This window comes from Giraffa tippelskirchi, chromosome X (genome assembly GCF_054371585.1).
Source record: "Giraffa tippelskirchi isolate mGirTip1 chromosome X, T2T-mGirTip1v1.2.pri, whole genome shotgun sequence".
Lineage (NCBI taxonomy): Eukaryota > Metazoa > Chordata > Mammalia > Artiodactyla > Giraffidae > Giraffa > Giraffa tippelskirchi.
In genome coordinates this window covers 112,314,179-112,339,272 of record NC_137289.1, presented here as the reverse complement: position 1 = coordinate 112,339,272, position 25,094 = coordinate 112,314,179, and the positions used below count along the sequence as shown (strand labels likewise).

Here is a 25,094-nt window from a genome sequence, read left to right as displayed (position 1 = left end):
GGCAAAACTCTTTTCTGTAGGAATGACTTTTCCAGTACATTCTTTTTTATCAAAAGACTTTGCACAAAAACAGGAAGATAAGTTTTTCTCCTTAACTGAGCAAAACAGCTGTCCCAATCTCTGTAAAATATTCTTCCTATGCCTCTGACCCTTCTAAGATAAAAGAAATGACAATATACCTTTGGTCTTCCTGCTCTGGGAAGGAAAGTTGCTGTAGGAAAAGAGCTGATTTTTTTTCCCACTTCTGTGGTTTGAGAACAAGTTATAACTCCAGCTTTTCAAAGTGCAAGGAAAATAATACACAATTATTAGATTGCTATTTGTGGGACACAAATGTAACCGTTTAGTAGAAAACAACTCACCAGAAAAATGAAACACACGTTTAAAAGAATGCTACATTTTACTGTTTCTCCTTCTCTTGGTTTCTGGAATGTAACCTCCATTTAACCCACCTCCATTCTAATCATTTTGGCTCTGTTAGTGCTTCCTTCAAGTTATCTTCTCTTTTCACTAAAAACAAACACAGAGCCATTTTAAAATCTGCATTTTAAAGTTTACTTTATTTACCTGTTTGTACATAACCTTGTTCCAGACAGGGTTTAAGGTGGCTTGAAAGAAACCATAAAGCACACTAAGTAATTATAACAGAAGAATCAGAAATGAAACTATGCAAACTGCTTTTACAATCCTACTAGTTTGCTCTGGATAGACCACAAATTTCGCTCTAACCTTTTTAGCAGGCAGTCAGAAAAGGAAACATCATTAGTTACATCATTTACAGTGTCCATAAAACAAAAACAAAGCAATTACCCAAGCGAAGCACTGTTATTTCTACTATTAAGACCAGAAAGAAATTTCTCTTAAGAGGCTTCATGAAGAGGTCAGTGTATGATGTAATAATCAGTGTTCTCAGTAACAACCTAATGGGAGACACAAAGATGAATCTCATAGGGCTCCCTCTTCGACACAGGCAGATGGCATCACAGCAACTTGAAAACCAGGAAAAACGATTTTATCACGAGTCTGGGAGTTGAGGGGGGAACACAATATAATACAGTCCAGATACTCCGTTCTCTGCTCGGCAAAGCCAGATACATTTTAGAACAAGAGAGTTGAATCCAGTACCCACAGTAACTCCAGAGAAGTCCTGAAACCCCTAAAATTCTCTGCAACATTTTCAAAATAGCTGTTTCAACAATTTCTGAATCTTCTTGACAGAGAAAAACACAGGTTTTTATCAGATACGCAAAGTACCCAGATGATACACACAAGTTAGGAGCCATTTCTTTAGACAGTCTAGAGAATTAAGCAGAGTACAAATTATACACGCCATTCAAATACTTTCCTTACAACCTAGCTATCCCTCCCCCCCTGCAAAAAGAACCTTTTTTGTTGCTATTTGGTGCCTTGGCTCAGGTTGCGTCCCGGCTGGAGGAAGAGGCTGGAGCGGAAATCTCGAGGCCAAGGGAGGCAGAAGGGTCCCACAGAGGCAGCCGGGCTTCGGAGGCTCCTAGTCGCACTGAAAGGAGAGCTTTTTGAAGAGATACTCGCCCAGCCCGGCCTGCAGCCCAGCCTGAGGGCTGGTCATCTTGCGCAGGTTGGCCAGGTGGTCACCCATCTTCTTGAGGAGCATCATCTGCTTCTCCAGGAAGCAGCGCTCCAGGAACTCGCAGAGCTGGGCATCAGCGCTCGTACAACCCAGGGCATGCAGATCCAATAGCGCCTGGTTCAGGCTCTTCTCCAGGGCCATGGCGTCCTCCATGGCGTCCACACTGGTATTCCACTTCTCTGGGGACAGCATCTGTCCACTCTGGACCAGGGCGCCTTCACCCCAGGACTTTCGCATCTTCAAGAGAAGCTGGGCGCCCTCCTGCTTCTCCTTAGCCAACGCCCTGAAGAAGCGGCCCACACTAGTCAGAGCCGTTCCATTGCCTTCAAAGTAAACGCTCAGGGAGAGGTAGGTGGATGAGACCTCCAGGTGCAGTTTGATCAGGCGGCTGGCCGCTGCCTCCAGCTCAGAACTCTGTTGGATCTGGGTGCTCATGGTTAGCCAGCAGTGAGGACTTCTCCACAAACTGTGCTGTGAGGCTGTTCTCGGAAGTGGGAAATAAGTCCTAAGATTGTGCCGGAAGTTGTGGTTGAAGGGGTGGGGCGAGAGGGTGGTGGGAGGCAGGAGGAGAGGGAGGCAAGGCCCGGGTGGGAGGACGCTGATTGTTGCATCCAAACGCTGGTGAAGCAAGAGACTGATCTAGGAGGCGTCCAGGTACATTGTCTCTCACTCTAGCTTTTGGGAAGAGTATCTTTCTTTCCTAATTATTGGAAAGGAGTCTTTATCATTTTGACCCATTTCTTTCCATAATTCCGAGATGAGGTAAGAACGGCCAAGGTAAAAACCTCAAAGGAATTGATAGTGAACCTCTTCCAATCTGCATTCTTGACTTAACACTCGCTTGTTGCTTATTTTAGAGCCTGTTTGAATAGATTTCCCCCTGCTCCTGATCCCTGATGGAGAGGGTGACTATTAGTTCCACTTTGCCCAGAGCAGTCTTGCCGTCCTGATATAATTATTCATAGTGCCCCCTAAATTGATTAATTAATTAAAAATAGCATCCCCCCTTTCACAATCAAAAGGGTCCTTGTTTGGACTATACATTACATAGTCATCTTACTGATTGAAAAGGACAAAATCCACACTATGGAATGTGAAATGGTAGCGTTTACAAGACACAGTACTAATTAATCAGACCAGTAAGAATCCCATCATAAATTTTCTACTATTCAGCCTTCATTTTTTTCATTTGTTGATCCTTTTATTCCTTCTACTAAAAGTTCTAAATACTGATTATGTGTCAGGTGTTTTTGTAGGGTAAGGGAGTTAGAGAAGGTGAGGTTCGGAAAAAGAACAAGACCCGCACTTTACAGGAACAGATCACCTTTAACGAGGCGAGAAGGGGCAGCAGTCAGATTAGTGAGCTGCTGCACTAACCCAAGAAAAGAGTAAGTATATACAGGCATATATGTGGAAAGTTACTGTCTTAAGGGGGCCTGTTCTTCTCCAAGGTTGTTCGGAGTAGTTATCTCTCAAACGGCTGGGGCAAGGAATACTGGAGATCGGCCAGAGGCTGGACCAGCTGGGAGCTGGGTGTAATCAACCTTAATGTCCATTTTTTTTTCCCTTTGGTCCAGAGAGTTCTTTGTTTTGCATAGAGTGATGGGGAGGACCTGGAAGGGAGTTTTAACTCCATGCTATTTTGAGCCATGTAACTTTCCTTCAGTTTTCTTAGGTACTGGTGGCTTCCTGTGATTACCCAGATATTCAACCATTAACTGAAACATGTCATGTAAATGGGCATTAAAGATGAAAATGTAGATGTATAAATCCTACCAAAATAGGAAAAAAATCCCATACAGGATGAGTTAGTCATTCTCAGAAGATGAGGGCAAAACTAGATGTTTTCATAAGGGCTTTTCTAGCTTTGTGATTCCATGGTTAGCATTTTATTTTCCGAAATACCACTTGCCTGGGGCTGTTGCACAATTAGAATGCTTTCATGTGTTTTCTGTCAAACAGGAAGACATATTCTATTCAGGGTAAACAATATTTGAACCCCAGAGAAGTGAATTTTGCTCTAAACTTTGGATCTAGGTCTAAATGAAAATAAACATCCACCGTTTTGCAGCTACTTTCCAATTTTACTATCTCTTGTTGAAATCTGACATCTTAAAATTTCAAAAAGATATCTGCAGTCTCCCTTTACTGCTTAAGCTAAAATATGAATACATATCCTGTATCTAAATACAGGATATATCATCCACTTTTTTTCATGAAATGCTGTCATCCCAAAGTGGTCTCATATTGCATTTGAAGTTTGCAAAAACTGTTAGAATTCAGGAATAGCACATTTTTCAAACCTGGAGGGAATTCACCGGGTAAAACAGGAGTAGTTCTGCAGCCTTTCTGGCCTTGGTTCTCCGGCCAAAAAGAGGCTGGGGGTGGAGAGGAGGGGAGAAAACAGAAATTCAAATCCAAGAACAATCCTAGCACATCCCCAAATAGGAGAGAAATTATACTAGATGCCATACCTTCCAAATAACTGCAAAGAAAATGATCATTTCCTACCATGTGCATAAACCATTAATCATCGTATTGACCTTGTAACAAGAAAATGCAAAGCCTGGAGAAAACCTCACCATATAGCATACTTTATATATTGCAGGATGTCAGGCTCATTTAATATATTTCAGTTTCCCATACATTTACTTGGAAAAGAAAAATGTCTATATAAACCTTCTCAGATGGGATCATTTTCTGCCTTGTGCAAATGTTTATAAATCTTCCCCTCATCACTTCAGAGAGAGGAGAGCCAGTGTGGAAACTACTCTGGTGGATGGTTAAGCACTTAGTTGTCAGAATCAGAGTAATGTGGGCTCCAATCCCAGCTTTGCCACTTGTTACAAATGTAACCCTAGGCAGGTAGCATAACCTCTCTGGTTGGGCCTCAGTTTTCTCGCCTATAAAATGTCAATGTTAACATTTCACAAGCATACCACAAGGGGTCAATGACATAATAGATGAGAAAAAACGACCAAACAAGTAGAAATCACCCCCCAAAATAGTGTCGTGTCATCCATCAGATTTTGTAATAAGATTGTAGAGGCCCTGTCAAGCCCTATTGTATCAGAAGCATATCCCAATATGTTTTTGATCCACGTTTCCTCACTATCTTCCTCTGGTAGCTCAGTTGGTAAAGAATCTGCCTGCAGTGCAGGAGACCTGGGTTCGATCCCTGGATCAGGAAATGGCAAACTCCAGTGCCCTTGCCTGGAAAATCCCATGGACAGAGGAGCCCAATGGGCTGCAGTCCATGGGGTCGCAAAGAATCGGGCACGACTGAGCAACTAACACACAACACACTTTCCTCACTGCAGACCTGTTTTGCTGAATCACTTGTCTTTCTGTGGTGATGTCCTTTCAGTTATGAAGGCACAGAGGTGCAGCTTTGGGTGTCAAGATCAAATTCATTTAAAGCATGAGCAAAGCCAGGTTCTCTGACTTCCCTGGGCCAAGTGAGATTCAGCAACACCTCCTGAGGTCCTCTGTGGCCCTGCCAGCTGTGGAGGAAGGGGAGCAGTGCATAGATGGCAGAGGTCTATTTCTGTTCTCAGTTCTCCAACTCAAGATGGTCACTACAGCAAGAAATATTTAAGGAATGCCTACTTGACAGGAGAGGATAAGGTTACAGAACGTCTCATGCAAATGGTAGAATTCACCTTCTACCACTCAAATGTAGACTGTAGAATGCTTTTGTCTTGGATCAGATTCCCCAGATGCAGACCTTGAGATGAGAATTCCTATCCAAGAGATTTATTGGGAAAGTGCTCCCAGAGAGACCAAAAGACAGTGGTGAAGCAGGAAAGAGAAAGAAAGGAATCCAAGAAGCAAAGTTGCAATTTTAGGAAGTGCTCAGCTTCAGAATCATCCCACGGTGTAGCTTTGGAGCATAAATTATACCTAAAGTTTATTTCAACATGAGGCAAGGGAACTGGACTTTTATACTCCAATCGATTGGCTATGGGTGTCTCTAGGTGGATATAGATTCCAGGGTCTGTGTACAGGTTAGGCAACTTCAGTAGCCCAGAGGAACAGTGGAGAAGGTCATGGGTGCTAGTCATTAAGAGAAAAGCACACTGGGCTGAGTGCGGAGCACATCTGATAGGATTTGGGCAGGGATCAGACAGTATCCACCACCAATTTGCTTCCCCACTTGACCTTGGAAGGGACTTGAGTACAGTAGAAATGAGAAACCCCAATTAGTACCTTTAGCCAGGAATCCAGTAGATAAAATGAAGACTTTATCATAGTTTTTAACCTATATATATATATATATATATATATATATATACCTCTTTGCTACTTCTATTTACAGGGAATACAGGGCTTTGGAGGCATATACTGCAATCTCCTTTTTGTTGTTTGTTGTTTAATTGCTAAGTCATGTCCAACTCTTTTGCAACCTCACAGACTGTAGCCCGCCAGGCTCCTCTGTCCATGGGATTTTCCTGACGAGAATACTGGAGTGGGTTGCCATTTACTTCTCCAGGGGATCTTTGCGACACGGGGATCGAACTTGTGTCTCCTGTATTGCATGCAGATTCTTTACCACTGAGCCACCAGGCAAGCCCAGATCTGAAAATCTGTAACTCTCTTCAGGGGTCTCATTTGCATGTTTATATATCCGGCCAAATCAGACCCAAAGCTCCAACTAAGAAAGCATTTGTATCTTTTATTGAACTCTCTACTCTCATGGACATCATTCCCCATATTGGAACTGCATATTGATTTTTTAAATAGCTGCACAAAACTACTTGAAAGTCAAAACAGCACGAGCAATCCAGACACTGAGAGGCTGTGAAATGGCTGCCTAAGGACCTGTCATCCAAACTGAACTCACCTGAAAACAGATGGCACACGAACAGCAAAACTGTCTTTATGTGCTTGTCATTTTTTAAAAAGGAATTGTAAACAGGTACAACTTAGTTCTGAGCTGTTCCTCTACTTTGGACAAAGGACACCTGCCACCAGGCACAGAAGGACTGGGTTCATCATTTTTCTCTCCCCAAATACACACACACACACATACAGCCTCCTCTTCATCCCACTTGTGCCATCTCTTAAACTCTAGAGCTCACTGAGAAGCTTGGCAACAGCCTACCCTAAAACAGGTCTGCCTCGTAAAGCCTCTTCTCTCTGTGCTTCCCACGGACACTTCAGACAAGCAGGGGTTCTCAAGTGGATCTGAGTTTGTCTCCTAGATGACACTTGGCAATGCCTGGTGACATTTGTGCTTGTCATAACTAGGGGGAGGCTATTACTGGCATCTAGTGGGCCAAGGATGCTGCTGAACATGCCACAGTGCACAGGAAGCACTGCTTCTCCCCCTAACAAAGAATTTTCTAGCCCCAAATGTCAGTAGTGCTGAAGTTGTGAAAGCCCATGCTAATGGGTAAATAATGTTCATATCTTGGTTTGGGTTCCCGCAAAAGCAGATCAGGAGATAAGGATTTGAGTATAACTGGCCTGAGTGATGGTCCCTGAAAGCACCAGTAAGTGAGAGGGTAAATGAGACAAAGAAAGGGAATAAAATCAATAGAGCGTGTTAAAGAACAAGTTACTCCTATGGGCAACTAGGACTCAGGCCTCCTGGGGAACTCTAGGAGACTCAAGGAGGCATGCCTCAAGAGTTGTTTCAAACAAGGACAAGGAAGCCAAAATATTTATCTTCCAAATCCCATCTGTTATTAGCTGAAGACTGCTCCCAAGCATGCTAAGTTTCTGGCACTTCCAGCCTACCTTTCAAGAACCGAAAGAAAGCTCCCTCAGGGGGAGAGTTTGGTGCTTGTCACAGAATCCCATGGGCATGCACAGGAATGGTGAGTTCTGAGCATTGGGTAGGGTGCCAACGATATGTGCTAGAGTTAGTCATCCAAGCAAACACTCATGGGGATATATCTTAAGTGGCTTTCTCTGAGGAAGATGCCCTAGCCAAAAAGTAGTTCTAATCATGACTATAGTAGACATCCTAGAAGATAAGCAGTCATGATATGTTTTAGTTTGAGAGGCCTCATTAGGAGAGGCAATTGGAAAGATTCTTAGAAATCATGTGTTCCAGTTCTGTACCAATACATGGATCGCCTCTTAAGAATGTCTCTGACAAATGATCATCTAGTCTTTGCTTAAATCCACCCAGGTTAGCAGGAACACACTAGCTCATAAGGGATATGCATTCCATTTTCAGAGTGTGACGTGGGAAAATAGAGCTGCTTGAGAACCAAACAGGTCGGAGTTTGAACCTGACTCACTTTGTAACTTTAAGTATTACTTAACCTCTCTGAATCTTACTCTCTTTAACTATAAAATACCAGCAGTCATATTATCTACTTCTTAAGAATACTGTAAAGATTAAATGAGATAATACAAGGAATTTAGCACAACATCTGACACATAGTAGGTGCTAAATTAACATGAGCTGCCTTCACTGCTTTTCCTTCTCCATCCTCTCTAGTCTCATATGTCAGCTGCCTGCCTCACAATAGGCTTGATCCTTTCGTTCTGGTTCTAACTTCCAGAAGAATATAAAGTAAGTCCAGCCCACCTTCCCTCTGATATAAGGTTGCCCCTCCCCATCTAAACAGGCCTGGCTGGCTTCCTTTACCACTGCTCTTACAGCCTGCCTCTGTGGGCCTCTGTTCTCTAGTCACTCTCCAGAAGGGAGTCGAGTTCCCCCCAGGAGACAGCTTCAACTACCTCCTTACCTGGGACAACACATATCCTTTTAATTTTGATCCATGTGCATCAAAATGAGATCTGTATGGAATAGTGTTCTCTTTTAACCAAAAGGAAAAAAGTCTGCCTATATGGGAAAAGAATTTTAAAAAGAGTGGATATATGTATAACTGAATCACTTTGCTGTACACCCAAAACTAACGTAACATTGTAAATCAACTATACTGTAATAAAAAACTGTGTAGTCAAGAAAGGAAGGCACAAAATGATTTTTTTTTCTTTCCTTACCATGCTCTATTTTAACTCTTGCAAATGTTTATTCCAACCTGCACTTACCCCTTAGCCCTCCATGATGAGAAGTGCTTTCTGTTCATTTTCAAAGGGAAAAATGTAATGCTTCATAGAAAGAAACAAGATTCACATTCTGAATAGAGGTGGCCTCATATTTCAGAAGTGCTGGCAAGCCAGCCCTTGGTGGTTGCCAAGAGTTGGGTTGGACAGACACAGCTTGTGCTGGAAAGAACATCCAGCCTTGAAATTTGAAGTAGCAACTTTTGCAATGCCACTCTCCCTTTTCCTGCTTGAAGCCCCTGGATGTTCCTTCTGATCACGCTGACATCTGGCTGACGAAGAGAATCACCCAGCAAGAGATGTTGCTTTTCCTTATCTGTAACATGATCTCATTTGTGTGTGTGTGCATGTGTGTGGAGATGTAAAGACATATACCAAAATGTTAATGGTGGTCTGTCTCTGCCTGTGACCAATTTGTTACTTTCTACCTTCCTATATTATCCAGATTATTTTGGCAATGAGTATGTATTTAAAATTACTGCCGACATGAAAAGATGTTCAACACTGCTAATTATTAGAGACATGCAATTCAGAACTACACTGAGGTACCACCTCACACCAGTCAGAATGCCAATCATTAAAAAGTCTACAAATAACAAATGCTTGGAGAGGATGTGGAGAAAAGGGAACCCTCTTATACTGTTGGTGGGAATTTAAGTTGGTACAGCCACTATGGAGGTTCCTTAAAAAACTAAAGCTAGAATTACCACCCAATCCAGCAATCTCACTTCTGGGAATATACCTGGACAAAACTATAATTCAAAAAGACACATGCACCGGAATGTTCATAGGAGCACTGCTCACAATAGCCAAAACATGGAAACAACCTACATGTCCATCAACAGAGGAATGGATAAAGAAGATGCTGTGTATATATACAGTGGAATACTACTCGGTCATAAAAAGGATGAAATAATGCCATTTGCAGCAACATGCACGCAACTAGAGATTATTATACTAAGTGAAGTAAGTCAGAAAGAGAAGGACAAATACCATATGACATGATTTGTAGGTGGAATCTAAAATATGGCACAAATGAACCGATCTACAAAAACAGAAGGAGACTCACAGGCATAGAGCAGAGACTTGTGGTTGCTGGTGGGGGGAGTGGGAGAGGGTAGACTGAGAGTTTGGCATTGGTAGATGTAAACTATTATATTTGGAATGGATAAACAACAAGGTTCTAATCCATAGGGATTATGGATTAATCCACAGGGAAATATATCACGTATCCCATGATAAACCATAATGGAAAAAAATATAAAAAAGAATGTATATATGTGTGTAACTGAGTTACTTTGCTGTACAGCGGAAATGAACACAACACTGTAAATCAACCACACTTCAGTTAAAAACATTTTGTAAAGGTCTACAAATAACTAGCTCTGGAGAGGGTATGGAGAAAATGGAACCCTCCTATACTGTTGGTGGAAATGTAAATTGGTGCCACACTCTTGAAAACAGTCTGGAGGTTCCTATTTTTCTATTCCAAAAATAGAGTTGCCATATGATCCAGCAACACCACTCCTGGGCATATACCCAGATAAAACCCTAATTCAAAAAGATAAATGCACCCCCATGTTCATTGCAGCACTATTTACAAGAGCCAAGACATGGAAACAATCTAAATGTCCACTGACAGATGAATAGATAAAGAAGATGTGGTATAAGCACAAACAATGGAATATTACTCAGCCATCAAAAGAATGAAATAATGCCAATTGCAACAACACAGATGGACCTAGAGATTATACTAAGTGAAGTAAGTCAGAAAGAGACAAATACCATATGATTTCACTTATATATGGAATCTAAAATGTGTACAAATCAATATATCTAAGAAACAAAAAACAGACTCAGAGAAATAGAGGACAGACTTGTGGTTGCCAAAGGGAAGGAAGGGTGAGGGAGGAAGGATTGGGAGTTTGGGATTAGCAGAGGCAAACTGTTATATACAGGATGTGTAAACAACAAGGTCATACTGTATAGCACAGGGAACTATATTCAATATTCTGGGACAAAACATAATGGAAAAGAATATGAAAAAATATAAACGTATAACTGAGTCACTTTGTTGTACATAAAAAAATCAACACAACATTGTAAATCAACTATACATCAATAAAATTTTTTAAAAATTAAAAAAATAAAATTACCTCCCCAAACTCAGGAATTAAAGACATGTTTCTATTTTCAAAGGAAAAAAGGAAACTTGTTCCCCTTCTTTCAAGTAGGTTATGTGCTCTTGGTCCACAGACCAATGGAGAGGACTCACTGTTTGTCTCCTGGAGCCAGAGCTGGCTTGATGAATGGCACCCTCCAGCCTTGTAAGTACCAAGCTATTGTACTTTGCATTTGAGAAATTAAAATTCAAGAAAAATGAAAAATGAAGGATGTCTCTCTCCATGTCACCTCTCCTACTCCCTTGGGACTTCACTGGCAGTCCTTTTACCCCTCACTAGCCACCAGTAACCTGTGGTTCAGTCTAGGGACTGAGAAGAGAATCCCCACTGGGACTGAGGTGACTTGTAGGGCAGGGTTGCCGCCTCATGCTGCTGCGGCTGCTGCTAAGTTGCTTCAGTCGTGTCCGACTCTGTGCGACCCCATAGATGGCAGCACACCAGGCTCCGCCGTCCCTGGGATTCTCCAGGCAAGAACACTGGAGTGGGTTGCCATTTCCTTCTCCAATGCATGAAAGTGAAAAGTGAAAGTGAAGTTGCTCAGTCGTGTCCGACTCTTCACGACCCCATGGACTGCAGCCCACCAGGCTCCTCCATCCATGGGATTTTCCAGGCAAGAGTACTGGAGTGGGTTGACATTGCCTTCTCTGTAACACCCACTAGCCAACCTGAAAAAATGACCGTTAGTTATTTAAAAGAAAGAAAATATTCTTATCAGTGACCACGAGTCAAGTCATTAAAGTCTCAATTTGCAGCCATGATGTCACTGTGAACAGTGACTTAGCTTGAGAAAGTAAATGTTTATGAAACCCTCAGTATTACTGCTAAGTAAATGCCGCCTTATACTTCTTCCTTATTTCCTGTTGAGCCTGGCACTGTGATTGACACAAAGAGTCACAAATTCTCAAGCATGATGAAAACTCAAAGGTCACTTGATCCCAGTCTTTATCCCCATTGTCAATGCTTAGTCATTACTTCATGAACAGATTAAATGTGACTACTGGTCACGTTGGCTGCTCAAGAAGTTTGAGCCACAGTCAGATGTCCCAGTTCACCTAGACACCATCCCCGGCCAGTCCCTTTTGCCAATGTCCAGGTATTCAAAGACATGATTCAGCATTTTATGTCTCTATGACTGAGGGGCAGGAGAAGAGGCCACCAACCCACGGTGGGACCAGCACCAGCAACAGGTCCCATTTACAGCTTCAGGGGCTGGGCGTGATTGCCTGTCTGGCATTGGTACAAAGCTCCCCTCCCACCTCACCCCTGCCTCCCTCCTTGGGGTGCCTGGACATGGCTGCAGGCCAAGACACAGCACTATTCCCCAGTTCAAGATAAGGAAATATCTATCTGGGCCTGATGCTCTGTATAAGCACCAGATGGCAATGATTAAAATTAAATTAAATTAATGTTTGACAGTCCGTGAAGGGCATAAATTGCATGGTGTGCTGCTTGTCCAATCTGTCATCTTGTTTCCCTTGGCTCAGGTCAACAAACAACAGCCGAAATCTCCCTCTCTGGGTCAAACAGTAGCTCATTTCTCTGCTATGGAGATGGCTGCTCAGTTTTCCAGGTTGAAGGCTCCTATGCTGCCCAAATCATAATTAAGATGCCTTAAAAGGGAGAGAATTGAATTCTATCTTCTTGCCACATCTCCAGCAGCCATCACCCCAACACAGTATAACAGCAATTACTGGTTAGAATTCAGAAAGTGGGAAATCGGAACGTGGCCTAGGAGCAAACCATTGCTAAAAATCTCAAAGCAATTTCCAGCTCTAATGACAGCCTTCTTCATTCACATGGTTTCTAGAGCATGTGGGCAGTGCTGATGTGTTATCAAGTTGCAAAAGGATCCATGGTACCACATTTTAAAATCATCCATCTGCCAAGTACTCCCTTCCGGAGAACGGGCAGATTTAGGCTTATGCTCTTTCCCTCTGTGTTATTCGGGAATCAGCATTCAAATATTTACATTGTACTTGAAGCTACTTGCATCTGAAGAAACATTTCAACCTTAGTGCTTTTGCACAGCTACTTCAATTAAATGTGCAAAATGTTTAGCATATATTCTTTGGTGACAAAGATCCATTTTTCCAGGAGTTAAGCCAAACGGTAGGACAAGGAACTGAAGCACAAAGAGGGTGATGGAAGCTGGGATGTGCCAACCAGATGGCCCTTGTGTGTGTGTATGTGTGTGTGTGCGCGCGCGTGCATGCACGCACTAGTCATGTCCGACTCTTTGCGATCCCATGGATTGGGATCTGTAGCCCTGCCAGACTCCTCCATCCATGGGATTCTCCAGGCAAGAAAACTGGGGTGGGTTGCCATTTCCTCCTCCAGGAGATCTTCCTGACCCAGGGATTGAACCCATGTCTCCCTCATCTCCTGCATTGCAGATGGATTCTTTACCACTGCACCACCTGGGAAGCCCTTAAGGAATGAAACACTTATTCCCCGGGCTGCTGGGAACGCAGCCGGAGGTGGCCTTTGGCTGTCAGCCCACCTTGGGGATTGCCTCTGCTGAAGACCACTGCCCTGCCCCAGATCTCCTCTCCTTCTGAAGATAGCCCACATCTCCCAACTCAGTACAGCTCCAAGGGGCGGGCTTTTCTCACTATTTTCTCTGCCTGGGCTTGTCTTCCAGATTACTACCTGACTCCTTCCCTGACACATCCAGGCCTCTGCTCAAATGTCGCCTCATCAGAAAGGCTTTTCCTGAGTTCTTTTTCTAAAGTAGCACACACTTGCCCTTTCCCCACAGTCTACCTCCACAGCTTCCTGTGCCCTGATCCTGCTTTCATTATTTTCATAATTCTTACCACTACCTGACATGATTTAGATATTTGTCTGTCACTTAGTTGATGGAGTATCTCCCCACTAGAATATGAGCTCTGGGATAGCTGGAACATTAGCTGTCTTGTTCATAGCTTTATCTCCACTACCTAGAAAAATGCCTAGCACACATATATAGAGGTACTCAGTAAATATCTGTGAATAAGTGAATGAATGAATGATTAGTTGCCTAATATCTTAGCTACTTCCTAGTACTTAGGCTGGTTAGGTATCTCTCTCCATGTCCTGAGAATCCACATCCTGCCAGGGTAGCATAATAGTTAAGAACATGGGCTTTGGAGTTAGGCTGACTTATTCATTTAGTTCACACACAACCACATAGCTCTTAAGCAATGCAATTGCTTGGTATTTTACTGATATTAATGTATTTAATACTTATAACAGCTGTAAGAAATAAGTATTATTATTGTTTCCATTTTTAAAGATGATACTGAGCAACAGAGAGGTTAAGCAACTTGCTCAAGGTCACATGTTTAGCAGGAGCCAGAATTCAAACGCAGGCAGTCTGTTTCCAGAATTTCTCCCACTTACCAGCCATGTGATTTTCAGTAAGTTCCTCTCTGAATTTGTTTCTTTGCCTATAAAAATGGAAATGGAGATAATAATACCTGCCATACAGAGTTGCAAGCTGGAAATGAGATGATGTGTATGTATCAAGTCCTTAGCGGGGTCCTTGATCCACATAGTTCAGTTCAGTTCAGTAGCTCAGTTGTGTCTGACTCTTTGTGACCTCATGGATTGCAGCATGCCAGGCCTCCCTGTCTCTCGCCAATTCCCGGAGTTTACTCAAACTCATGCCCATCGAGTCAGTGATGCCATCCAACCATCTCATCCTCTGTCATCCCCTTCTCCTCCCGCCTTCAATTTTTCCCAACATCAGGGTCTTTTCAAATGAGTCAGTTCTTCGCATCAGGTGGCCAAAGTATTGGAGTTTCAGCTTCAGCATCAATCCTTTCAATGAATATTCAGGACTGATTTCCTTTAGGATGGACTGGTTGGATCTTTTTGCAGTCCAAGGGAGTCTCAAGAGTCTTCTCAGTTCAAAAGCATCAATTCTTCGGCTTTATAAAGCCATTGTAATCATTTTTGTCCCAGTGCATGACCTTCCAAGTGTTACCCCCACCTGATTTTTGTTTCTTTTCTTCTTTTTTTAAAAAAATCTTTCAGCTGCACCATGTGGCATGTGAGATCTTAGTTCCCTGACCAGGGATTGAACCCAAGTCCCCTGCATTGGAAGTACAGAGTCTTAACCACTGGACCACTGGGGAAGTCCCTGTTTCATTTTGGATGTCCTATATTAATGGCTTGACTACATTCTACCCTGTGACAGACCTTGGGCCGGATCCACAACTAATCACTTCTGCTCCTCCCTGTCAAATCTCAAAAGAAAACCATTCTTACAGGCAGAAGGAACCCAATTCAGGCTGCACGACTTGTCTTTGACAACTAGCCTTGCAGTCCTTCTTGGTTGCCATTAACTTGGCAAATCACTCAGATAAGCCACAAGCCCAAATATGACCAGGTGTGGTGGCCACTTTCAGGCACTTCCCAGTTCTTCCTTCAATGAAGTCCTTGTTGTCCCAGCTGCTAAGACTCCTGGGGGTGACAACCCTGAGCTCTCTGCCTCTTCGGGGACTGCCTCAGGTGCAGAGAGCCACAAAACCCAAAGGCAGGGTCCCTGATCACTTTCTGAGGTGGTTCATATCCAGTGCTCAGTGCAGAAATATCCACTTCCAGCCATTTGAGCCTAGCTGAGGACAACTCTGAAGGGTCATTCTAGCTCCCAAGTTGCTTGTGGGTCAGCCAAAGCTGTTGCTGGGCCCACATCACAGCTCAGCTTCTTCTTCTGCCCGTTCTTTCCTCCTTCCCCTTCTTTCCCCAGGAGTTGATCTCAAGAGCACAGCGCAAGAAGTATCCTGCCTCCATGCTGTGTCTCAGAGTCGGCTTTCTGAAAGCCCAGCCTACAGTACCAGGTCTAGGCAGATTCACTCACAGTCTGTGTCATGATCTCTGGAGTCCTCCAGAAACTTATTAAACCCAAGACACAGAATGGCCTCCCAGAATTACAGCTGCCCGGATAACTTCCCAACTCATCCCCCATCATGTTTTACTTTTGCTCAGAGGCATGGCTAGAGTAGCTTGCCTGCTTACACAAGCATATAAATGAAGTCGGAAAAATGATTTTTCTTCCTGATGCCTACTAATCAACGTTCCGCCTACCGTACATTGCCTCAGCTCAGAGCTTTTCATTCTTCAAGGAAGTGAGACAGATGATCACAGGATGCACACAACACTGGTCCTTTCCTTTGACCTATTGACTCCTAGGAGGATTTGTCAGCAAACAACAAGCTTGTGTCACTATACATCAGAAGCAGACAAAGAGTCAGTCATTAAGGGAATATAAACAACGAGGTGCTTCATCCATTTTGTAAAGCTGGTATATTTATAAGCATGCCCTAGGGCAAGGGTCAGCCTCAATGATACCTCCTTTGGGAATAACAGATCCCAAAATATGTATTTGTCATGACCATAAATGACATTTTGATCTGAGTTATCATTAAAATAGTTATACCTTTAATGGTCCGTAAAATCATAACATGCTTCCTTACATGTCAGATTTCCTAAACTACAATCGGATAAACCTTCCATCTGGTCTTGAAGAATAGAAAAAAAATAACTTCCCTATTTAAGTGTGCAGTACTGTGTGTCTGATAAGATAATAAAATCATAAAGGGTGAAAATGCAGTAGAGTATAACTGCTTATTTTCTTAAGATTTTCTGTGGAAAGATACTTTATCTTATTAAGCAGATCTTCCTAATAAATCCTTTCCTCTCCCAGCATGCAGCCTAGTTCTTACAAAGGAATTAAAGGAACGCTTGATAGTCTATTGGTTTCTCATATTAGTTTTTGTTGCATTATAGCCCTTTGGAAATATCATTTCATTTCATTTTTGATTTAAGAGTCTGTCGAGATATCCAAAATGAAGCTGGTATTGTTAGGAAGGCTTAGGTACTGATCAGTATTCTGTCCTTTCTGTGAAAAATGCTATAATTGATGCTGACCTGAATATGTATGGACAATTACAACTGTAAAAACAGATGCTTCTCTCCCAGGCCCACCCCAGCCATATGTTTTGATTCCTGGTGCTGGGCACTTGGCAGAGATGGGCATTTTGTGTCAGTCAGCCTCTGAGACTCCTGGACTGCCTGAAGATTATTTTTAAAATGTTATGATTCACTGCCAATGATGCTAGCTGCCTCTATTGCCTTCTAGGATTCTGTGACTCCTATGGTTCATGCTCTGAGATTGTTTTTGCACCCTAGATAGGTATAACCACTTCATTTCAGGCTCTCATAAAGCGGTTACTGGGATCACTGGAAGAGTGAATTGAAAGGGCTTTTAAAAAACATCCAATATAAAAAAATATATATATATATGGTTGTGAACATCGCTATAGGAAAAACTACTGAAGTTTAACATCTGCCCTTAGAAGCTTCAGATGTATTGAGGGAGACAAAATTAAGACAGAGTGATGTTTGCCATCATTGAAACAGGTTGGGTTGTATGACCACTCAGAATCTCAGAGGGCATCATGGAGTTCCTTGTTAAGATGCCGTTCTCGCAGATCTACTGAATACAAATATAGGCATTGTTGCTGGAATCTGCATCATTAACAAGTTCTCTAAGTGATTCTCATGCACACTAAATGTTGATAACCATGGCCCTAGAGGCTGATTATTTCAGCCTGGGCATGGTTCTTGCAACACCACGGCTAGTTAGTGGTCCTCTATGTTTTGGAAAGAAATCGGGCATTCAGTGATGATCACCACTGAAATGTATGATTAATCATTATAATAATGATGCTGACGCCCCACCCAGAGTTCCTTTACCACTCTATCCCATCCCCCAGCTCCTGACTCCATCTTCCTCAGAACCAAGATCAGCTCTATTTATTTTATATTTAGCGGCTGTGAATGTTGGCTGCTAATGGCTTACAGCTGCACTCTTCTATGGAGACGTGTTCTCTGCTGACAGAACCCACCACACTCAGAGATGCCTTGTTGTTGCTTAGTCATTCAGTCATGTCTGACTCTTTGTGACCCCTATGGACCGTAGCTCGCCAGGCTCTCTGTCCATGGGATTCTCCAGGCCAAGAATACTGGAGTGGGTTGCCATGCCCTCCTCCATGAGATCTTCCCAACCCAGGGGTTGAACCAGAATCTCTTGAGTTTCCTGCATTGGCAGGTGGATTCTTTACTACTGAGTCATCAGTGAAGCCTCAGAGATGCCTAAGAGGTCATATACCCACCAACACAGCCAATGAGTGACTGGTATTAAGGAGCACAAGGCCAGCCCCTTTGCCTCAAGGGAGACAACTCTGGTGCCATCTTTGCTCTAGAGCTCTCTATGGAATCAAGGCTGATGCTAGACCTCTGCTGAAACCACTTCTTTGGTTAGCTTCTTCTCCAGCTTTTCCTGCTTCTTCCCCTTCCTTCCTTAAAGGTTTCTCCTGAGAACACTCCTTCAGTAAGAATCCTAGTCTCCTTATCTACTTCTCCATTACCTGAGGCAATATTGCTATTCAGGAGTTAAGAGGATTTTCCAAAAAGAAAATGTTATAAAAGTACAAGAGAGATTTTATGAATAAATAGAGAGACATATTTGTGGCAAGATATAAAAGAAATAGGAGGTTCTGGTTTCAAGTAAAATGGGGTAACTTTGCCCTGTCTATTTCACTCAATGCAGCTGTAAAACCTGGACAGAATGCATAGGGCAGCTATTTGAGGACTCTGAAAAGTAAACTGCTTGTGGATTGGGAAAGAAGACATATCAGAATCCAAAGCACTACCAAACTGGTCCTGAGTTTATCATTTCTTTTTTCTCTGCTATCCCTGGCCTAAAATCAAGGCAAGCCCAAAGCTAGGAATGGATACTAGGCAGGGACAGAGAAAAGCCCTCTAGTTCTGTCTGGAAGGCCAGGAAAGAGATCTCCTGAGGCTCAGAGAAAAACAGAGGAAATCTCCTGGAGGAAACCATAATTCAAAACGATACACGCACCGCAATGTTCATTGTAGCACTATTTACAATAGCCAGGACATGGAAACAATCTAGATGTCCATTGACAGAGGAATGGATAATGAATGTGGTACAGGTATACAATGGACTATTACTCAGCCATAAGAAAAAGAACAAAATAATGCCATTTGCAGCAACATGGATGGACTTACAGTTGATTATACTAAGTCAGAGAAAGACAAATATCATATGATATCACTTATATGTGGAATCTAAAATACAGCAGAGATGAACTTATTTACAAAACAGAAACAGACTCACATTTTGAAAACAAACTATGCTTACCAAACATGAAAGGGAGGGATAGATTAGGAGTTTGGGACTAACATATACACACTACTATATATAAAATAATCAGTAAGGACCTACTGTATAGCACAGGGAACTCTAAATCTCTGTAATAACCTACATGAAAAAAGAATCTGAGAAAGAACAGATGTACGTATATGTATGACTGACTCACTTTGCTGTACACCTGAAACTAACACAACACTGTAATCAACTGTACTCCAGTATAGAATAAAAAGTAAGAAGAGTTCTTTAGAAGAATAATTGTCTACCTTTATATATCACACCACACATAGAAAGTGATAATATTTGTAAGACATTTTAGGACAAGAAGAGGAGAGTGCTCCTGGCCAGAGGGGTTTTCGTTCCTCTATGTTGCACTGAGCTAACCTGAAGGCCATGGGGAACCAATATATCTCCACACCTATAACTCACTTGTGGAAAGCTTCAATCAGAAGGATGGGAACAATTTTACCACAAAATGTAAGTTCTTGTTATAGCAGTCACTGTGAGTTTCCCTTTGAGTTTCTATAATTCTCTGCTTAATTGTACTTAATGCCTTTCACTTTTTAACACTTCAAAAATGTAAAGTAAAAGCAAATATTATATACAGGGATTTACTCACAAATAACTATCAGTACCCAGCTATGTGTTTTAACTTCCCATAGGAATGACAGACAGAGAAATGATATGGATTTGGGACCCAGTTTCCAAAATTTTGGAAAGTTACAGACCCTTTATGACTTCAGTTTTCCCTTGTATAATGTAGATAATATCATCTATGTGATACGGTTGTTGTGAATATTAAGATACCTTATGAAGATGCAAACTAGTACATATAGGATGGACAAACAACAAGGTCCTACTGCATAGCAGAGGGAACTATATTCAATATCCAGTGATAAACTATAATGGAAAAGAATATGGAAAAGAATATGAAAAAGAATATATATGTGTATAACTGAGTCACTTTGCTGAACAGCAGAAATTAACACAAGATTGTAAATCAACTATACTTCAATCAAATTTTTAAAAAAGATACCTTATAAGATGTGCTTAGCATAGTGCCTGGCCCATTGTTAGTACTCAATGAACATAGATTGCTTCCTCTTCATTTTCATTCCCTAGAGTTATTTTTGCTAAATAAATTGAGAGTAAGGAGATATCATGTCAGCTTTGAAGTTCCAGGGAAGGCTTTATGGTGGGTATGTAATGATCTTGGCTTTGAGGGGAAGCTGAGATTTGACAGACAGTGAAAAAGTAGAAAGGCCTCCCAGGGCCTGGTAATAAGATGGGATGAAGATAATCTTTGAAGTCTCAGGCAACCAAAGGTAGGATTAATGAATAAAGAACACTGGATAAGTAGGAGAGATACTGATTTGAAACCTAGCCTTAAGGAAACACAATGAAAACATCTTACTTGTGTTGGTGTGAGAGCTGACTTCAGGTTAGCCCACAACTACGTGGTAAAGCAGGCAGAATTTTCCTTTGGTGATTTTCCAACATGGCATTTCTGCCTCTCCTCCCCTTTCAGCATCACACCTTCCAAAGACTCCATTATACTACTTACGCTCACCTATTTGGGAAGAAAGTGGGTTACAAAAGACCCAACTCATACTCAAGGGTTTTTGGCCTAATGGGTGAATCCTCCTAGGTCATCATTAAAAGAGAGTCTTGGATTGCCTTAGGATTAATCAAGAGAAAAGCTGTCCAGTGACTGAATTTCCAGCACTTCTCCTGAGTAGGGAAGATAGCTTTGATTATTGAGGCTACTCACTCAAATCATACCACAAAGATGACGTCCCACTCCATCTATTGGTGATAAGGACCCTAATTAATAGACCTGGGAATGCACACTCGAGACATAATCATGCTTTAATGTCAACATTCTAAATGAAGCTCTGGAATAATTTCTCTGAATCACCCCCTATGTGAGTATCAGGGTTGAATAACAGGGAGAATGACTGCAGGGATTCTGGGACGAAGTAGCCCAGAAATGGAGGCACAAGTAAGGGGAAAAAGGCCAAGACTCAAAGTAACAGTATTAAATCCAAGCTATGGCTCAGACGGTAAAGCATCTGTCTGCAGTGTGGGAGACGTGGGTTCAATCCCTGGGTTGGGAAGATCCCTTGAAGAAGGAAATGGCAGCCCACTCCAGTATTCTTGCCTGGAAAATCCCATGGATGGAGGAGCCTGATAGTCTACAGTCCATGGGGTCGCAAAGAGTTGGACACAACTGAGCAACTTCACTTCTATAAAGATGTGAGAGTCAGACCATCAAGAAAGCTGAGTACCAAAGAATTGATGCTTTCAAACTATGGTGCTGGAGAAGACTCTTGAGAGTCGCTTGGACTGCAGGGAGATCAAATCAGTCAATCCTAAAGGAAATCAACCCTGAATATTCATTGAAAGGACTGATGCTGAAGCTGAAGCTCCCATACTTTGGCCACCTGATGTGAAGAACTGACTCTTTGGAAAAGACCCTGATGCTGGGAAAGACTGAGAGCAGGAGGAGAAAGGGGTGGCAGAGGATGAGATGGTTAGATAGCATCACAGACTCAATGGACATGAGTTTGAGTAAGCTCCGGGAAAGAGTGGAGGACAGAGGAGCCTGGTGTGCTGCAGTCCACAGGGTTGCAATAAGTCAAACTTGACTTAGCAACTGACAACAACAATTGAATCCAAAGGGCGGGATGCATGATTGCCAATTATCCTCCAAGTTTGGGGAGGTGGGGTGCGAAAATGGGAACTGGTCATGAACAAATGTTAAGTCCAAGGGGATTGTGGTGACCAGTCCATCCGTAAGATCCATGGCTCATGTTTCTTATTCAGTAGCTGCCAGCTGTGATTGGCCACTGGATGAGCTTAAAGGGTTAAAAGCATAATGAGTATAGAGGATGCAGCAATGGACTTGTGATGCTATGGGACAATTTTTAAATGAATATTAGAGAAGAATTAGTAGCTATTAAAATACAGAAGCTAGGAAGCTATTAGAATACAGAAGTTATGGCACATGCATCCAAAGAAGGTAGTAAAATCACTACTTAAAGACTCATTAGACACCCATTTATATTTAAGACAGGATTTAAGAAAAATAATGAGATCTATCTTCTGGTTGTGCTGAGATATGAGCTAAATGACCCAAGAGAGGTTTCTTCAAACCCAAGAGATTCTGTTTAAACGTTAGAATTCATCTGCCGGAATGGAAATTAAATCCGATAAGCATTCTCCTCAGAAAAACATTGCTTTATATGAACAGTGCTCTATTTGCTCTTCTCTTCCTTTCTTTTCATCCCTTCCAAATTAAAAACTCGCTCAAACTTATCTCAAAAGTAATTTTCTTGACATTAACCCCAAAGAACAGGATTCATAGCTTAATATACCAAGAATGGCAAATAGACTTCATCTTGATAGAGGTTTCCTGAACTTTGTGTTGGGAAATATTCTGAAGCTGCATTCAGAGGGCTACATCTGATTAGCAATGCCCGCCCTGTGCAGGAAGCAGGGATTAGAGCATGCTTTCCAAGTGTTTGCTACTCCTGCTGTATAACAACCCAAGCAATATTTATAATTAAAAGCAATAAAAAGGCAATCTAATACTTTAATATTCAAGGCATATACAATCTCACAAGTATCAGTGAGGTTCAGTGCATGATATTAATATAATGGACCCCTTCCAAGAATATGGAAATAAGGGGCTAGTTATTGTTCAAAAGAAAAAGACCTGGCAGAAGAGGGGAAGACCTAATACTGGTGCGTTAAGAATAGGTAGTTTGTTTGCTTTTTTCAAATCCACTGGCCTAAGGTTAGAACCGTAAGGAAAAAATTTAGGTGTGATTTAAAGGAAAGAGGAAACAGAATTGATATTGTTATGACCATAATGAACACATAGGTAATATTCTTCTAATATTGATTACAAAGCCGATTTTATAAGCAAAGAGATGAACTGCAAATATCATTCACTTCCAGAGCCATCTTGTTAACACAACTATGCTGCCTAAATCATTGCTGCAACTCTGATCCCCTCGCCATGCTTAATAATTTTTATTTCTTTTGATAGCCAAACCTGCTCAGCTGCCTAATAGCCTTTAGGGTCCAGAAGGTAAATCTTTCTGGTGAAATCACTTTGGTTTCCTGAAGAGTTCTTTCAAGGGACTCAACCCAGAATTTCACAATCCTGGAGTCAGTCCCCACCATACCATCTTAAGTTGTGGCAATCTGTCATGTGGTCTGGTAGCTGGGGTAACATGGAAGATCCCAGCACAGTACATACATTCCTCCAGCCTTCTATCAGCTTTACCTGAGGTGAGTCAAAGGGATACGTGTGTGGTAGTTGGGGGTGTTGGGACAGGGGGACTTGAGGGGATATTGCCTGATATATTGTTGGAACTCGAAGATTTATCAAATGAATAAACACTTGAATGAATGAGTGGAATTTGGGGGAAAAGTGTCTTCCGGCTTTGGAAAAATAAATACAGCAAGCCAGAAAAATAGAAGCAGGCCACTGTATTTAAGACCAGTGTTTTCTTATCCTGCCATCACCAAACATTCTCTTCCTAATAAAGGAAAACTAGGATAGCTTTGCACTGAAGGCTTGTCTGTCAGTTGGGAGAATCCCAAGACAGGAGGTTAACCTTCCAATGAGCAGGGGGAGGTTTATGCGGGCATGATGAAATCTGGCAGCACTTAATCTTCGAGTTCTCTAGAAATAAAAGGGTCATGCACAGGATCATTAAAGTGTACAGTTTGTTCTAATTTCAAATCTGGGCATGGATACATAGACTTTACCCTCTTCAACAATACACTGGTGTGCTGGGAGAGAAATAACATCTAAAATTCTGCACCCTTTAACAACTCTATTGGAGGAAACAATTGTGCTTTGTTTTAGTAAGCAGAGATGAACTTGAAATAGTTTCTCAAAAAAAGTTGATTTTTGTTTTCAATTTCAATCTGGGGAGGGAGGTGGGAGGGGGATTCCGGATGGGGAACACATGTAGACCCATGGCTGATTCATGTCAATGTATGGCGAAAACCACTACAATATTGTAAAGTAATTAGCCTCCAACTAAAATAAATAAATTAATAAAAAAATCTTTTCTGAATGGTTTATTTTGGATTTTAAGCCATGCTGCTATTGTCACTTTTAAAGAGAGTTTGGTGATGTTTGACCATCTAAGAAAATTAGTGCATAAGGCTATATGGAATTGGCTATGAAAAGTTAGTGCATAAAGCTGTATGAAATTGGTATGTTTAGGCTTCATTTTATATATGAATAGACATATTTATATATTTATTAACTAAATGAAAGTCGCTCAGTCGTGTCCGACTCTTTGTGACCTTATGGGCTATACAGTCCATGGAAATCTCTAGGCTAGAATACTGGAGTGGTAGCCTTTTCCTTCTCCAGGGGATATTTCCAACCCAGGAATCAAACCCAGGTCTCCCACACTGCAGGTGGATTCTTTACCAGCTGAGCCACAAGGGAAGCCCATTATATTTATTACATTATATATATCTATAGCACCTTTTCAGAGTATATACAGGACAATCTTGGTAAATTTGGTGCCTAGAATCCAAGTTTTACCTTAGCAAGAGCAAGTTTTGCTTTACAACAACTTGGACAATGCTTCTACCTTTTACATTTCATCAGTTTCAGTTATTTACAAGCAAAATATTAATTATGGAGTTAAATATATAACAATCTCCATTTAGGTTTTCATACCATTCTAACTGAAATAACTAGCTACTTGGTGGGGATGTATAGAAGAAAAACGTATTCTCAGCTCCAACTTACCCATTAGCATGAATTGTTGTCAATTGAGAAAACCACTTCATGCCCCCAGCTCTGTTCCACAAAGGCAACATATTTTGAGCCTAATGATCTCCTATATAACTTAGATTATATAGACTGCTTAATTCAATCCATTGGAACATAGGTAGAAACATTTAATTTATTCTGCGCTCTTGGGCTCAAAATGGAACTGAGTTTTCTCATGAATATAGAACACTAGGAATTTGTAAAATTAGGAAACTATGTACTTATGTCATTTGGAGTTGAGAA

At 41.7% G+C, this 25,094-nt stretch overlaps 1 protein-coding gene across 1 annotated transcript; it reads right to left on the bottom strand.

Moving 5' to 3' along the window:
- Positions 1–541: 541 nt before the first annotated feature.
- On the bottom strand, positions 542–2,084 carry LOC145536229 (ferritin light chain-like). Its single transcript, XM_081565127.1, has one exon. The coding sequence runs from the start codon at positions 2,042–2,044 to the stop codon at positions 1,511–1,513; it is 534 nt and encodes a 177-aa protein (XP_081421253.1). The 5' UTR covers positions 2,045–2,084; the 3' UTR covers positions 542–1,510.
- Positions 2,085–25,094: the final 23,010 nt, after the last annotated feature.

Coding starts and splice junctions, on each gene's coding strand:
- LOC145536229 (XM_081565127.1), bottom strand. CDS start 2,044: ATGAGCACCCAGATCCAACAGAGTTCTGAGCTGGAGGCAGCGGCCAGC.